General features: G+C 27.3%; 1 protein-coding gene across 6 annotated transcripts in view; it reads left to right on the forward strand.

Annotated features, from left to right (window-relative positions):
- The window catches only part of LOC122852944 (twitchin), a 50,522-nt gene that overhangs the window by 15,497 nt on the left and 20,382 nt on the right, over window positions 1-14,643 (forward strand). For 2 of the 6 annotated variants that reach the window (XM_044153087.1, XM_044153089.1), the window contains 11 exons: window positions 49-96; window positions 190-252; window positions 427-510; window positions 1,459-1,659; window positions 2,468-2,653; window positions 5,697-5,735; window positions 8,022-8,406; window positions 8,478-8,614; window positions 10,423-10,548; window positions 10,632-10,776; window positions 10,845-14,369. In XM_044153087.1, the coding sequence (XP_044009022.1) occupies window positions 49-96; window positions 190-252; window positions 427-510; window positions 1,459-1,659; window positions 2,468-2,653; window positions 5,697-5,735; window positions 8,022-8,406; window positions 8,478-8,614; window positions 10,423-10,548; window positions 10,632-10,776; window positions 10,845-14,369 (4,939 nt within the window). Of the gene's footprint in view, window positions 1-48; window positions 97-189; window positions 253-426; window positions 511-797; window positions 939-1,458; window positions 1,660-2,467; window positions 2,654-3,466; window positions 3,512-5,696; window positions 5,736-8,021; window positions 8,407-8,477; window positions 8,615-10,422; window positions 10,549-10,631; window positions 10,777-10,844; window positions 14,370-14,643 lie in introns of all 6 variants that reach the window. The other 4 variants (XM_044153084.1, XM_044153085.1, XM_044153086.1 and 1 more) reach the window with 4 other exon arrangements.

Here is a 14,643-nt window from a genome sequence, read left to right on the forward strand (position 1 = left end):
AAAATTGATAAATTATAAATTAAAAAATAAACGAAAAACACTTTTCAGGAGGAAGAAAAACCCAAGTCAACCCTTGGCAAACCTGAAGAACCAAAGGTACACAAAACTATCAACACATTATAAACACTAACACATGACAAAAATTTAGTATAACACTTATTACTCATCGCGAATAAATTTAATTTTTAGAAAGATGTACTCGCACTTCCAAAGCCTAAAAAAACAAGTCTTGGCAAACCCGAAGAACTCAAGGTACACGCATTTATACAAACACAAATGAATTTTTCACAAAATCACATATTTAAAACGACCATTTTAAAAATCATCAAAATTGTATTTAAAAAATTATTATTACAGATTGAAAATAATGAAATTTAAAAAGCTATCTGTACTATATTTTTTAATATAATATTATTTTATTTGTAGAAAGAAGAAGTTGTCTTTCGCAAAGGCAGCTTGAAACCTATCCAAAAACCAGAAGAAAAGAATCTAAATGACGTCAAGCTCAAGGTAAGTAACTGGATTAAAAACAAAAATAAAATCAATTTACAAAAGAAATATATAATCTTTTTTTACACACACATGACAAAAGAAAAAAAAATAGTACAGATAAAGAAAAAAAAAAAACAGACACCTGAGCTTATCACATGTAATTGTTGCTTTTATATGTATAAATTGTATTGTCTAATTCAAATACCAAAATACATGGTTAATTTGAATAAATTAATATTAATAATAATAGTAATTAAACAGTACATAATAAACACAGTACAATAATATGTTAATCCACTCAAAAGGCAAAAAATGGAACAGTTAAACCACTACGTAGGATACCAGCAGATGAGGCTGTGAGCTTTAAAACAATTCAACTGAAACCAGTTATCAAAGAACCAAAAAAACCTGAACAAGCAGAAAATGGTTTTATCATTGAGCTCAAGGTATCCTATGACGGAGAAAAAACAAAAAAAAGTTCAATAAAAATCAAAATTTTAATTCTTTTTTTTATTCTATTCCATCTTGTTCTTGAATTTCGAAAATTATTAATTTAAAAAAAATTCATTACTCTTTCTTATTTTTCAATTTACTCTACGTTTTGATCTGGTAAAAAAAAATGACACATATTTGAATTGGCAATTTTGTTTTCTACAAAAAAACAATAAATTAATATTTTTTCGTTTAACTGGAATAATCCATGTGTGTGCCTTAGAATGTTCTAACGAATAAATTAACAAATCATTCTAAAAAATAATAACACGCAATACACAAACTTTACCATATACAAACACTTACACTCACAATAAAATGTCAATCATTAGCTCCACATATCATTGGCTGTACATGTTTAATTTATTTTTAATTTTTTATCGAAAAAAAAAAAAATAACAAAAAAAAAAAATTACACATTTAAATATTAATAAATTTAAATGCGTTATTTATTTAATATTTAAATTTATATAGAAAACTGAGAAAGCTGAAAAATCTGATATCAAGAAGACGAAAGGATCAAAGGTTGATAAAGAAAAAAATTACGAGTTACCAGAAATACCAGATTACGAACGTGCAGTTTTAGAAAAACCACAAGAATTTGAATTTAGTGATTATGCTGGACGTGATAAAACGAAATTGGACAGACCAACAACACAAAAATTCGAATCATCGGTGAGTTAATTTTTAATACTTTAATTTAATTATGTTGAATTATTGTCGACTAACATTGTAGATGAATTAAAAAAAGAAAAGTGCATAAATGACAAAATGACTTTATTTTGACATTTTAAATGCTTGTATAATTTTCAGTAAGACAATTGATATATAGTATTTAAAAACTAACCATTGAAATGTGATGATGTGATAAATATTATGTAGAAACGATTGACTATATAATATTAAAAAATTCTGGCAAAGGATGAATGCAACGCGTTGAAAACTATTTTAACCAGAAAATCTTATTCTCATATCTTGCACATAATTATTAGATTTGATACACTGATATTTTGTTCCTTTTTTAAATTAGCATACTGTATTTTTTACGACTTGACTACTTTTCACATCGTCAATTCTGAAATAAAAAAAATAAAAAAAAATATTACATCCCCTCCGAGTCCTAGGTTTGAAAATGAACAGGGAATTGCAATTATCTATTTTCGGGTTTTAAAATATTTCACGTGTCTAACTGTGTCTTCTGGTCTGCAATTAAATCCGACGGGTTCGAGTGATCAGTCATGGACTCACTAAGCCACTTGTGAGGGCTCGGAGGGCTTGAAAAAAAATTAAATTAAATAAACAAACGAACAAACGATTTTAATTATATTTCATATATATTATATTTTTTTTAATTATCATCTACAATTGATAGATTGTTTTTAATAATCGTGATTCAAATTAATTTGTGTTGTTTAATTAAAAAGTGTATATTATCAAAAAAAAAAAAGGATATAGTTTATTGAAATTAAATAATTTACTGTAGAAATTACCAGAGATAAAAGCACCACAAGAGGCACCTAAAATCGAAGTTATTCGTGAGGCATCACCATCACCAATTAATAGTAGAAGACCATCACTTGTTCCTGGAAGTGGTGCAAATAGTCGACGAGGATCACTTATTCCTCCTGAAGAATTGGGTCGTCGGCCTAGTCTTATTATCAGCGACGAGGTATGTTACAAATATATTTTTAAATATTTTATACGATTACATCGATGCTGCTGGTCGGACATTATCTTGTCTCATATTTTGTCCTTTTGAAAAAAAAAAAAAAAAAACATATATATCTTTATACAACACACTTCCAGTAATTAAATTAAAATAATTCTTTTTTTTTAAATTGTCCGACCATCAGCCCAATAAGCACCAGTTTTTACTCGTTTATTTTATTTTTTTTTTATTTTATTTATAAAAGCCACGTAGATAATTGTACCTTTGCGTTATGGTCCTCGCACTCTGTGAAGTATCAATCTTCTATCTTTTTTTTTTTGTCTAATTTGTTTGATTTTTTTTTATATTTTTTTTTTAAATATCTTTTGCATAATGTAGTTATTACAGAGTTTTACTTGTAAGTTGTCCATCTTTGTCTCAGTCACTTTGTTTTATTTTAATTTATTTTTTTCTTTCTTTTTTTATTTGTCTTTTATATTATGTGAATGTTATTCTCTCTCTTGATTATTCGTGTCTTGTATTGAAACTATTTAGTTTCATTTATTTATATGAGAATATCCTTGTTGCCCCAAATATTGATGAGAAAAAAAAAAGAAATATTCGTGTGTGTGTCATTAAACATTTTCAGTATCAAGTAATTTTTGTAATGTAAACTTCTGTATCATGTGGGAAGAAAAATGAAGTTATGAAAGAGTCAATGATAATTTACACACATTAATATTAATTAATAATAATTAATTATTTTTTTTTCATATGCATCTACACTGTACACAATACACAAAAAATATTTGAAAACAAAAATTTGATTCATAGGAGAATAGGAAGCTGCGACCTGGTGAAGTTTTGGACGAGAAGAAGGTGAGAATATCAACAAGATGCAACAACAATATTTATTGGAAAAACCAAAAAAAATTATACACTCATTATAAGCAATTGCATTTTTATTTTTTATTTTTTTTCTGCAAATTATTTTTTCTTTCTTTTGTTTTTTCACATATAAATATATATATTTTTCACTTATACAATCACACGCACGCACGCACAAAAAAAATCATCTCCAAAAACTGCTAATTTTTCTTTATTAATTAATTTTTTTTTCACAAAATAAATTTAAATTTTTCATATTGATAAAATTGAATAAAATAAAAAGCTAAAAATTACAATTAAATAATGAAAAATAAGCAGTTAAATAATGAATAACTCAACGAATGAATATTAATTGAATTTATGACATTATGAGATGAAAAAAAAAAAAAAAAAAATGCAGCAATAAGCATTAATAATGATGCACTCTATTTGCACCTGGCACGAATGTACAAAGCGAAGCCCAAGAACGAAGCATGATGCACCGAGTCCTCAGAAGAGAGAGGAGAGACATTAAAACAAAAAATACATTCATCATCTCATCTAATCAATAAATATCATAATATAATAATAATAATTTTCATCGTAATGATATTAATAATATTAATAATAATAATTCATATTTAATAATAACTGTATGAGTGTTGAGTTAAAATGAATTTGAAAAAAAAAAAAAAAAATAAACCTCAAAATATCCTTGTTAAATTGGTACTTTCATTGCCACAAATACAAGTCACACATTCTCAGGATGGGTAATTAAATTCTTAAAATATAATATCTGAAAATAGTCGAAGAGATTTTAATTTAATATATAACATGAAAACCCGGGTATTTGGCCATCTGGCAATTTAAATATTTTTTAACATTAACCAGGTATATTATCAAATCATCATCACCATCATCATTATAATTTTTTATTATCAAAATTATATATTGCTAGATAAATAATAATTTTATATCATCATGTGTAACATGACGAAAAAATTCAATCATCATGAAATGATGTTAATGGGCCTTGAAAAAGCAATGGTAGTAGTTGAAGACTAAAAATTAAGTACAATTTTCTCAGGCAGCATGTCATCTATCATCGACTTTAATTACAGTCTACATATATATATTAAATGCATCACTACGAGACGTCTGACCTCGGGACAAACTATCCAGATATTTTGCCAACCTAAAAACAAAAATTTTATATTTTTGAAAATATAAAAAAATATAAAAATCATTATAATTTAAAATCACACAAAAATATTAGATTATATCTTTTTGGTAATAAAAAATTATATGGATATTTGTGTTTCTCATTAATTCAGGTTTTTTTTTTTTTTAATTTTGGCAATTGAATGTCAGTGCACATGTTACTGACAATAATTTTCGCGTTTAAAAGACTTTACATTTGAATAAAATTTTTGTACCAGTTGCAATTAAAACTGACGAATTGCTACAACAATTACTACTATTGTCATTCACATGTTAACAGTTTAAAATCCTTGTTCAGATTAAGTCAAACTATTCATTTTAAATTTGACAAAACATTAACACAAATTTTATCAAAGTCATGAATTTCATACGTAAATTCAGGCAGTTTAAAAGTTTAAAATTTTTTTTTTTTTTTGTCAATTGAGGTGACACAAATATCAAGGTGATTTTTAGTATAAATTTAAAGATAATTTATGATTATATGAATATTATATTTTGAGGATTATATTTTTTAATTTCATTTTTTTTTTTTGACTCTTGATTGTTTTGGCACTCTACTTGAATTTTGATGATTCATTAAATCTAGACTTTTATTTAAATTTATTATTCTATATTAAATTAATAATAACCAAAATGAAAATGTGAAAAAAAAAAATACAAGTAGAGTGTTTATCATGTGAATGAGTATTTTTTCTAGCATCTGGAATGTCAATATTATTTATATAATAATTGCATCTTTATTTACCATTTAATTATTCTTTCCTTAATAGCCATGGACAGTCATCGATCATTTCTTCATTCACTTGTCATCATTTATTTTCCCACTTGATAAATATTATTCAATCGTATTATTATATTATTTATTGAGACTGGATAACAAACAAAAAAATATGTATATAATTATTGATTTAAAAAATTTCTATTAATTATTTCTATGAACATTCATTTCATACTTTGACCCTGTGATTTTGTGCAGGCTGGAAAATTGCGCCCAGGCGAGGTGTTTGACGCCAAGGTGAGATTTGTGTTCGCTATAACACAAAGCTTACCTGTTATATAAAAAAATAAATAAAATTAAAAAACATAAATAATCATCAATTGAACAAAAAAATAATTTTACTTGTTCAATTTATCTAATTTACGCAATGATTTTTCATTTTTTATTTTGCCCCTTTTTTTTTCTTTCTTTCTTTTTTTTTGTGAGTTCTCGATTTATATTTTCTTTCTGTGAAATAAACCCCAAAATTACGCGGTTAATAAATAAATAAAAATAATTTTTTTACTATTTTTAATTACCGTTTTATCTTTTTCTTTTTCAACAACTTTACAATCAGCCATAATTATCAACATCATCATCAATCATGCCATCTTTAAAACATCGACAATGACACTTTTCATATTTTTTTTAAAGTAATATATTTAATTTTTCAATTTTATCAACTTACAATGACTAGAAAATAATTCTAATATGCTGTCAATCATTACACATTTAAAAAAATGATATTAATTAAGTTTTTTAGCTAATTATATTTGGAGCTGATGTCACTGCTGCAACACTGAATATTATAACAACCCTAATAACGTTTTATTTTTAAATAAATAAAACATAAACAAAATAGTATATGCATTTTAAATAATGCAACAAAAAATATCCTCTAATCATATCCTCCTCTCAGAAAAAAAAAAAATAAACTCCTTCATTTCATATATATAATTAATATCAGTTTATTTTTACACAATTCATACAATTTTTTAATTATTTTTTTTTTGGCAATAACAGGCTAGACTTGGGCGCCCCGGTGAGGTGCAATCGGACAAACAGGTTAGACACTTTTAAACGATAAAAGTGTATTAATTTTTTGTTAAAATTATTTTTCGTCTACTCGTTCACAATCATTTATTTGTTTTAAAACAATCGTCAATTTTACAATAATAAATTTGCCATGAAAAAAAGTAGAAAAAAAAATTTGCTATTATGGCAATTTTTTTTTTTTAATAAAATATTTTTCATAGTATTTTTAATTTTTGTAATAAGTAGTTGCCACATTCAACAGCTTCATGATATATTATCATTTTGTAAATAATATTGTTGTCGTAGAGTATCAAGGATGAAAATAATCGTGGCATGGAAGATGATTTGGCACCAGAATAATCATCGTGGATCCATGATCAAGAAGTTTATTTGATCTAGAAAATATCATTGTCATCATTATTAATCACAACATTATTCTATGTTTAATATTTATTACACTGATAAATTTTTTACAAACAATTTATATTTGATAAACAAAAATGCGAGACAGTGAATTATATTTTAATCTAATTTACAAATTTAGCTACTTTGAAATTGATTAATTTCATTGATTCCCAATTAACACGAGGTTACATTAACTACGAAAAAAAAATGAAAAAAAAAAATTTAAATACCTTGATTTCAAGCCAGATTATTAGATCAACTACTTGATTTACAATTCATTTTAATTGGATATCCCAATTATACTGTTTCAATTTCAATAATATAAATCACTTGAATTATTTTATTTTATATAGACAAAAATATATGTATTTTTCATTTTTGTTTTGATTAATTATTTTGACCTAAATAATTAAGGCAATAATTATATTCAACATAATAACATGTCTCGCATTCTTGCAATTTTATCAATGTTTATAAAAATATTTTATAAAATATCATATTACTAACAATGTAATTATTTTTTTTTTAGTTAATCATCTTGTTTTAACTCGGTATATTATCGTAAATCATTTACATGTATTCATTTTTTTCTTCAAACTGTATGTACATATTTATACGTCATTATGTTCACTCACACATCAACTATATTACTCATTTAATTCCTGATTTATTAATATGTGTATCCTTAATTTAAGAAAAAAAAACCTATTCAATATGTCTCATGTGTGTGATAGTTAACTGTCTGCTTCTTGTGGTAATTTATTTGTCAACTTGTATTTTTAACATAACGTGATCTAATTGCAATTAATAATTTTTTTTATAATTGTCTTATTTTTGCCATTTGTTGTTAATATTTGAGTATCTAATTTTGTGATTAATGCATTTATTATTTAATTTTCATACATCATTGTTATTTGAGTTTAAATCATTTTCGTGTTATAAAAATAAATTTAATTTCAATTGTTATTGTTGAAAGGTAAGATTATAGTTAATGTAAAAAAAAAAAGAAAACACGAAAATGATTATGCTTTTTCATTGCTTTAATATTAATGATATATAATAATTATCAAATCAATATAATTAATAATAATTAATAATAAACAGAGACGTCGTCCGAGTACGGACCTCAGGAGACCAAGCGTGGCGGACCTCGAGAATAAAATCAACCAGCCTAGTACACCCCTCCGAGATGTCGGAACAGCTGGACCACCACAAATTGTGGATGTACAAGAGTCATACTCCGCGGTTGAAGATTCAACTGCATATCTTACCGTTCAAGTTGAAGGTAATCCAGCACCAACATTTAAATTCTACAAGGGTATGACTGAAATTATTGAAGGCGGAAGATTTAAATTTTTAACTGATTCGGATACAAATACAATAACACTTTGTATGAGAAAAACAAAGCCAAATGATGAGGGTACATATAAAATTGTTATTGCAAATATTCATGGTGAAGATTCAGCTGAAATGCAACTTTACGTTTCTGGTATGTTATTTATTTTTTTTTTCTATTTATTTATTATTTTTCATAACAATTTTTATTGTTTTTTTTTAAAGATGCAAGTGGTATGGACTTCCGTACTATGCTTAAAAAACGAAAGTATCAAAAATGGGGACCCGAGGGTCCTGATCCAGAAAAGGTAGATCTCAAAGAAGTTGAAAAACCAATTCCAGCATTGAAAAAAGTCGAGAGGGTAGGTTATCACCATCAATGGAAACTCCATTATTATTATTTTACTTTATATTCTTTTTTTTTTATATATTTATAACAGCAAATTATCCAGCTAAATATGGAACATTATATTCGTGAGTCAATTGACACTGTCAAGTATTTATCTCGATTTATTATTGTTGATCGTTCAAATATTCGTTTTTTTTTTTTTGTTAATTCATCGTTGTTTCATTTTTCAAGGTGACTAATTTGTCTATTTTTTTTTATTTTTTATATTATTGAGGCATGATTTTTATCAATGTTTAATTGTTTATCAACGTAACGTTTATAAATTTATAATATATTGAGTAGTTGATGTGTTTATGAAATAAGTTTTAAAATTATTCGTAGCGTCAATCTGATGGAAGATGCTGGTACCAAGATGGCAATGAAATAATTATCTTTGTTGAGGATGAGAAGGAACTTCATGTGCCTCTTGACAAAAAAAGTGATCCCAACTGGAGCTGGTTAAAGGTCTCGCGAATTCCCCATATCCTTGTTAATTTAATATTTTTTTTTTTTTTAAAGAAGAGACGTTACGTTGAGTTTTTATGTGCCCTTTTTGTCTAATTTGTTTTTTTTTCTTCATGTTACTTAATTGATTGGATTATTTATATTTTTTGTTATATTTAAAAAAATAATTAATTTAAAAAAATTAGACTTTTCTTTGGGTACTCTCGTAGCAATGATAAATATTTTTAATTGATAATTTTTCATTTAATTATTTCAGTGGCACATTTTATTTTTTTATTTCTTTTTTAAATAAAAAAAATTGTCTCGTTCTTTAAAGTCAATTTTTATTTAATCCCTTTGTTAGGAAAATTTAATCCATAGATCATTGTCTCAACTGTCAGATTTTTGATATATTTTATTATTTTCAATGACTGTTTGATACAATGATTATTGGTACTTCGAGGATCATATATTAATCCGTTCGTTAATATTTATTTCTTTTTAAAAAACTTGAAAAAAAATACGGGATAACTTCATGGATAACAGGATGTCTTTGGAATTCATCGTAGGCCAAGCCTGCAAGAATTGATCAACGATTGGCCAAAACTCATCGTTCGGGTTAAAAAAAAGGTTCGAAAATTATTCCCTCCCTGAATTAAAGATTTTTTATTTTGAATTTTAAAAACCCATGTGACTTCAACGACCTGGATCGGTCTGTCAAGTCATTGAGTCGACGAACTTGTTGTTCGAGTCTCCTTCCAATGCATTCATATAATTTTTATCTCCCTGTATCAATTGATTTTGAAAATAAAAAAGAATAAAAAATTGAGACAGAACGGTTGATCCTCGAGGTGCCATTTAAACCCAGACAAAAATGAAGCCGACCCCCCCATCCACCAATTAACTTTTTTTTTTTTTTATTTTTATGTATCAATAGTTGCACACAATTGCTACTCAATATTGAAATAAAATTATTACCTTTCTTTTTCATCACCAAGTAAAAATGAACGAATGCAAATTTATTTAAACATTTGCAAGTTTGTTTTGTTATTTTTAGCATAATGAAAATAGCTGTTTACTTGGTCCATCATTGATTGAATTAATACCAAACTGGCAAATCCTTCATCACTTCATCAAGAAGACGATTGAATTAATCACCATTGTAGTTTATTTATTTTTTAAAATAATACATATATAGATACAGGAACGAGCACGATGAAAAAATATTGTATATTTTAATTTATTATTATATTCAACTTAAGTTGAAAAATTGATTATCTAGATAAAATTATTTTGATTATGTTTATTCATTTTTTTGTTTTATTTTGGAAATTATAGAAGCAAGATTCATTCTTGAAACCTTTGGTGGATAAATATGCAAAAGAAGGAAAAGATAAGAAAGTTGCATTTGACTGTAATTTCTCAAAACCAAATGCCAAGCCAAAATGGTTCTTCCGCAAAGACGTAATTATTATTTTTTTTTACAAATTAAATAATAAATTATAAAATTTCATTTATTTTAATTTTATTCAAATGTTTTTAAACAGGAAATTTTTGCATCATCAAAATACAAGTTCAAGAACGAAGAAGATTCTTATCAGCTTATTATTTCAAATCCCAAAGTCGATGATACAGGAAAATATACAATTGATATTGGTGGAATAACAAGCATAGCTTTCCTGACAGTCGATGGTAAATAAACAAATTAATAACACAATTCATTGGAATAAAATAATTAATTAATTTGATAAATTTTTTAGAACCGGATCCATCATATACATTTGTAAAACCTCTATCAAAGAAAACAAGTGGTTATTCAAAACACGAAGCTTATATGGAATGTACACTCAGTTCCAACATGGCACAGGTCAGCTGGTACAAGGGAAAAAATAAACTTGAAGATGGTGACATATACAGTATATCAAAAGACATGTCTGGTGTTTGTAGATTAACATTGAAAAATGCAAAATTAGAAGACAGTGGTGAATACTCATGTAAAATTAACAAACAAACTGAAAAAACTGATACAACACTTGAAATTGTTGATTATCCATATAAATTTGTAAAAGTATTGAAACATCAAACAGCAACAGAAAAAGATACACTTACACTTCTTTGTGAGTTAGATGATGAGGCTGGTGAAGTTAAATGGTTTAAGGGTGAACAAGAAATAACCGCAGATAAACGAGTACAAATTAAGGAAGATGGTCGTAAACGTAAAATTGTTATAAAAGACTGTAAAGTAACTGATGCTGGTCTTTATTCTTGTGTAAGTAATGCTGATAAAACTGAGGCTGAAATAATTGTCAATTATCTTAATCGTTTTAATAAAAAACTAAAAGATACAACAGCTGTTGAACGTGAAAAATTAGTACTTGATGTTGAATTACAAGATCAAACAGCATCAGCTGAATGGTTTTTCAATGATAAACCAATTGTTGCAAATGAAAGAATTGAAATTAAAAATTTGGGTGGTGGTAAACATCAGCTTCTTTTTAATAAAACTGAAATGTCCGATGAAGGTGAAATAACATGTAAGAGTGGTGAATTAACATCAAGCTGTAAATTAACTGTTAAAAAAGGTGAAAGTAAACCAATACCAGAATTTCCAGATAAAATTGAAGGTCCAATTTCAGCTCCAATTGTCTTTATTATACCATTTAAAATTGAAGGAACAAAACAAACACCAGTAGAAGCAAAATTATTAAAAGATGGAAAAGTATTGCCATTAAAAGATGTTGAAATTATTGTTGGTGAAGATAAAATAACATATAAAATTAAAAAACCACAACGAGATCAATCAGGTATTTATCAATTAAAAATTTCAAATGGACAAGGTGAAGAAGTTAAAGATGTCACAATTACAATGCAAGATGTTCCATCACCACCAAAAGATGTTGATGTAACTGATGTATTTGCAACATCTTGTGTTGTGTCATTTAAACCATCTGAAGATGATGGTGGTTCACCAATAACAAAATATATTATTGAAAGATTAGATATGAGTCTAAAAAATCAATGGGATTCTGTTGGTGAAGTTAAGAATGGTGAAAAATGTACATACAAAGTTGAAGATCTTAAAACTAAAAAAGAATATAAATTCCGTATACGAGCAGTTAATAAATTAGGTCAAAGTGAACCTGCTGCATTTGGTAAACCAATACTTGCAAAAGATCCTTGGGATGAACCAAGTAAACCAAATAATGTTGAAGTTGTTGATTGGGATGTTGATCATGCTGATTTAACATGGACAAAACCAGAATCTGATGGTGGTGCTCCAATAACTGGCTATATCATTGAATATAAAGATAAATTTGGCAAAGAATGGGTAACTGGTAAAGAGATTCCAGGGGATGTTACTAAAGGAACAATTGATGGTCTCAAAGAAGGTACTCAATATGAATTTCGTATACGTGCTGTTAATAAAGCAGGACCAGGTACACCATCAGATGCTACTAAGCCAATCATAGCCAAATGTAGATTTGTAAAACCATTTATTATTGGTGATCAATTGACAAATCTTGTTGTCAAAAAAGGACAAGTTATTAAATATGATATTAAATACGGTGGTGAGCCAGATCCAGAAGTCAAATGGTTCCTTGGTGAAAAAGAACTTGCTCCAGATTCTGCTGAAAGACTTACTATTGATAAATACGAGAGAAACACTGTTCTCACTGTGAGAAAAACACTCAGAGCTGATTCAGGAAAATATAAACTTGTACTTAGTAATAGTTCTGGTGAATGTGAAAGTGTTGCTGATGTTGTAGTTCTTGATAAACCAGCACCACCAAAAGGACCATTAGTAACTGAAGAAGTACGTGCTGATCATATTACTGTCAAATGGAAGCGTCCAGTAGACGATGGTGGCAGTGATATAACTGGTTATACACTTGAAAAAATGGATACAGATAATGGACGATGGGTTCCAGCTGGTGAAGTTGGTCCTGATAAAGATACATTTAACTTCCAAGGACTTACACCAAATAAAAAATATAAATTCCGAGTTAAAGCAATTAATAAAGAAGGTGAATCAGAGCCACTTACAACTGAAGACGGTATTATTGCTAAAAATCCTTATGATGAACCTGATGCACCAGGAAAACCTGAAATATTTGATTATGATAATACAAGTGTATCACTCCGTTGGGCAAAACCAGAAAAAGATGGTGGACGACCAATTCTTCATTATATTATTGAACAAAAAGATAAATTTTCACCAGATTGGCAAGAAGTTATGAAAACAACTGATGCAAATCCTGAAGCAAAAGTTGAGGGACTCAAAGAAAAAGCAGTTTATCAATTTAGAGTTAAAGCTGTTAATAAAGGTGGAATTTCAAAACCAAGTGAACCAACAGATAATCATATTTGCAAACATAGAAATTTAAAACCAAGAATCGATCGTACAAATTTAAAATCTGTTGTTATCAAAGCTGGAAGAACACACAAATGGTCTGTTGATGTTATTGGTGAACCTCCACCAATTTGCAATTGGATTTGGCGAGATAATATTCCTTTAACAACAACTGAGCGTATTAAAATTGATAATGTTGATTATCATACTGACTTTACAGTTATCAATGCAACAAGAAAAGACACTGGAAAATATACAATTACTGCTGAAAATGTAAATGGTAGAGATGAAGAAACTGTTGATTTGACTGTTCTTGGTAAACCAGATTCTCCTGGTGGTCCATTAGTTGTTACTGATGTTACAAATAAAAGTGCTAAAATTAAATGGAAAAAACCAGAAGACGATGGTGGTGTTCCTATAAAAGAATATGAAATTGAAAAAATGGATACAAAAACAGGTAAATGGGTTAGATGTGGTAAAGTACCTGGTAATTCACCAGATACAGAATTTGAAGTTACTGGATTAAATCCAGGAAGTGAATATTTATTCAGAGTTACTGCTGTAAATGATGAAGGTGATTCAGAGCCTTTAGAAAGTACTAAACCAGTACTAGCTAAAAATCCATTTGATGAGCCAAATGCTCCAGGTACACCACTTATTACTGACTATGATAATGAATCTGTCACTATCAAATGGACAGCACCAGACTTTGATGGTGGTGCTCCAATTGAAAAATACATTATTGAAAAAAAAGATAAATTCAAGCCCGATTGGGAAAAAGCAATGGAAGTACCTGTTAGCGATGAACTTACTGCTAGAGTAGAAGGACTCAAAGATCGTGGTGAATATCAGTTTAGAGTTATTGCTGTAAATAAAGCTGGACCCTCACCACCTTCTGATGCTTCAAAGATGCAAATGGTCAAACACAAAGCACGTAAGTAACGAGTTTTTTTTTTTAATTTCATTTTGTTTACTTATAAAGAAATTATCTACCACCTTAATTTTTTGACTACTATCAATATTATTTTCACTACTATCAATCAAAAGCAACCCGTATAATAATTAAAATATCTCCGACAAAAAAATATGAGTATATAATTATTTTGAAAATTTGATTTTTTTTTAAATTATTTTTTCAAGCAAATTTATGAAGCTATTATTAAAAAGAAAATTACTACAATCAAAAGTAGCTAGTTTTGAAAGAGAAT

This window comes from Aphidius gifuensis, linkage group LG3 (genome assembly GCF_014905175.1).
Source record: "Aphidius gifuensis isolate YNYX2018 linkage group LG3, ASM1490517v1, whole genome shotgun sequence".
NCBI lineage: Eukaryota > Metazoa > Arthropoda > Insecta > Hymenoptera > Braconidae > Aphidius > Aphidius gifuensis.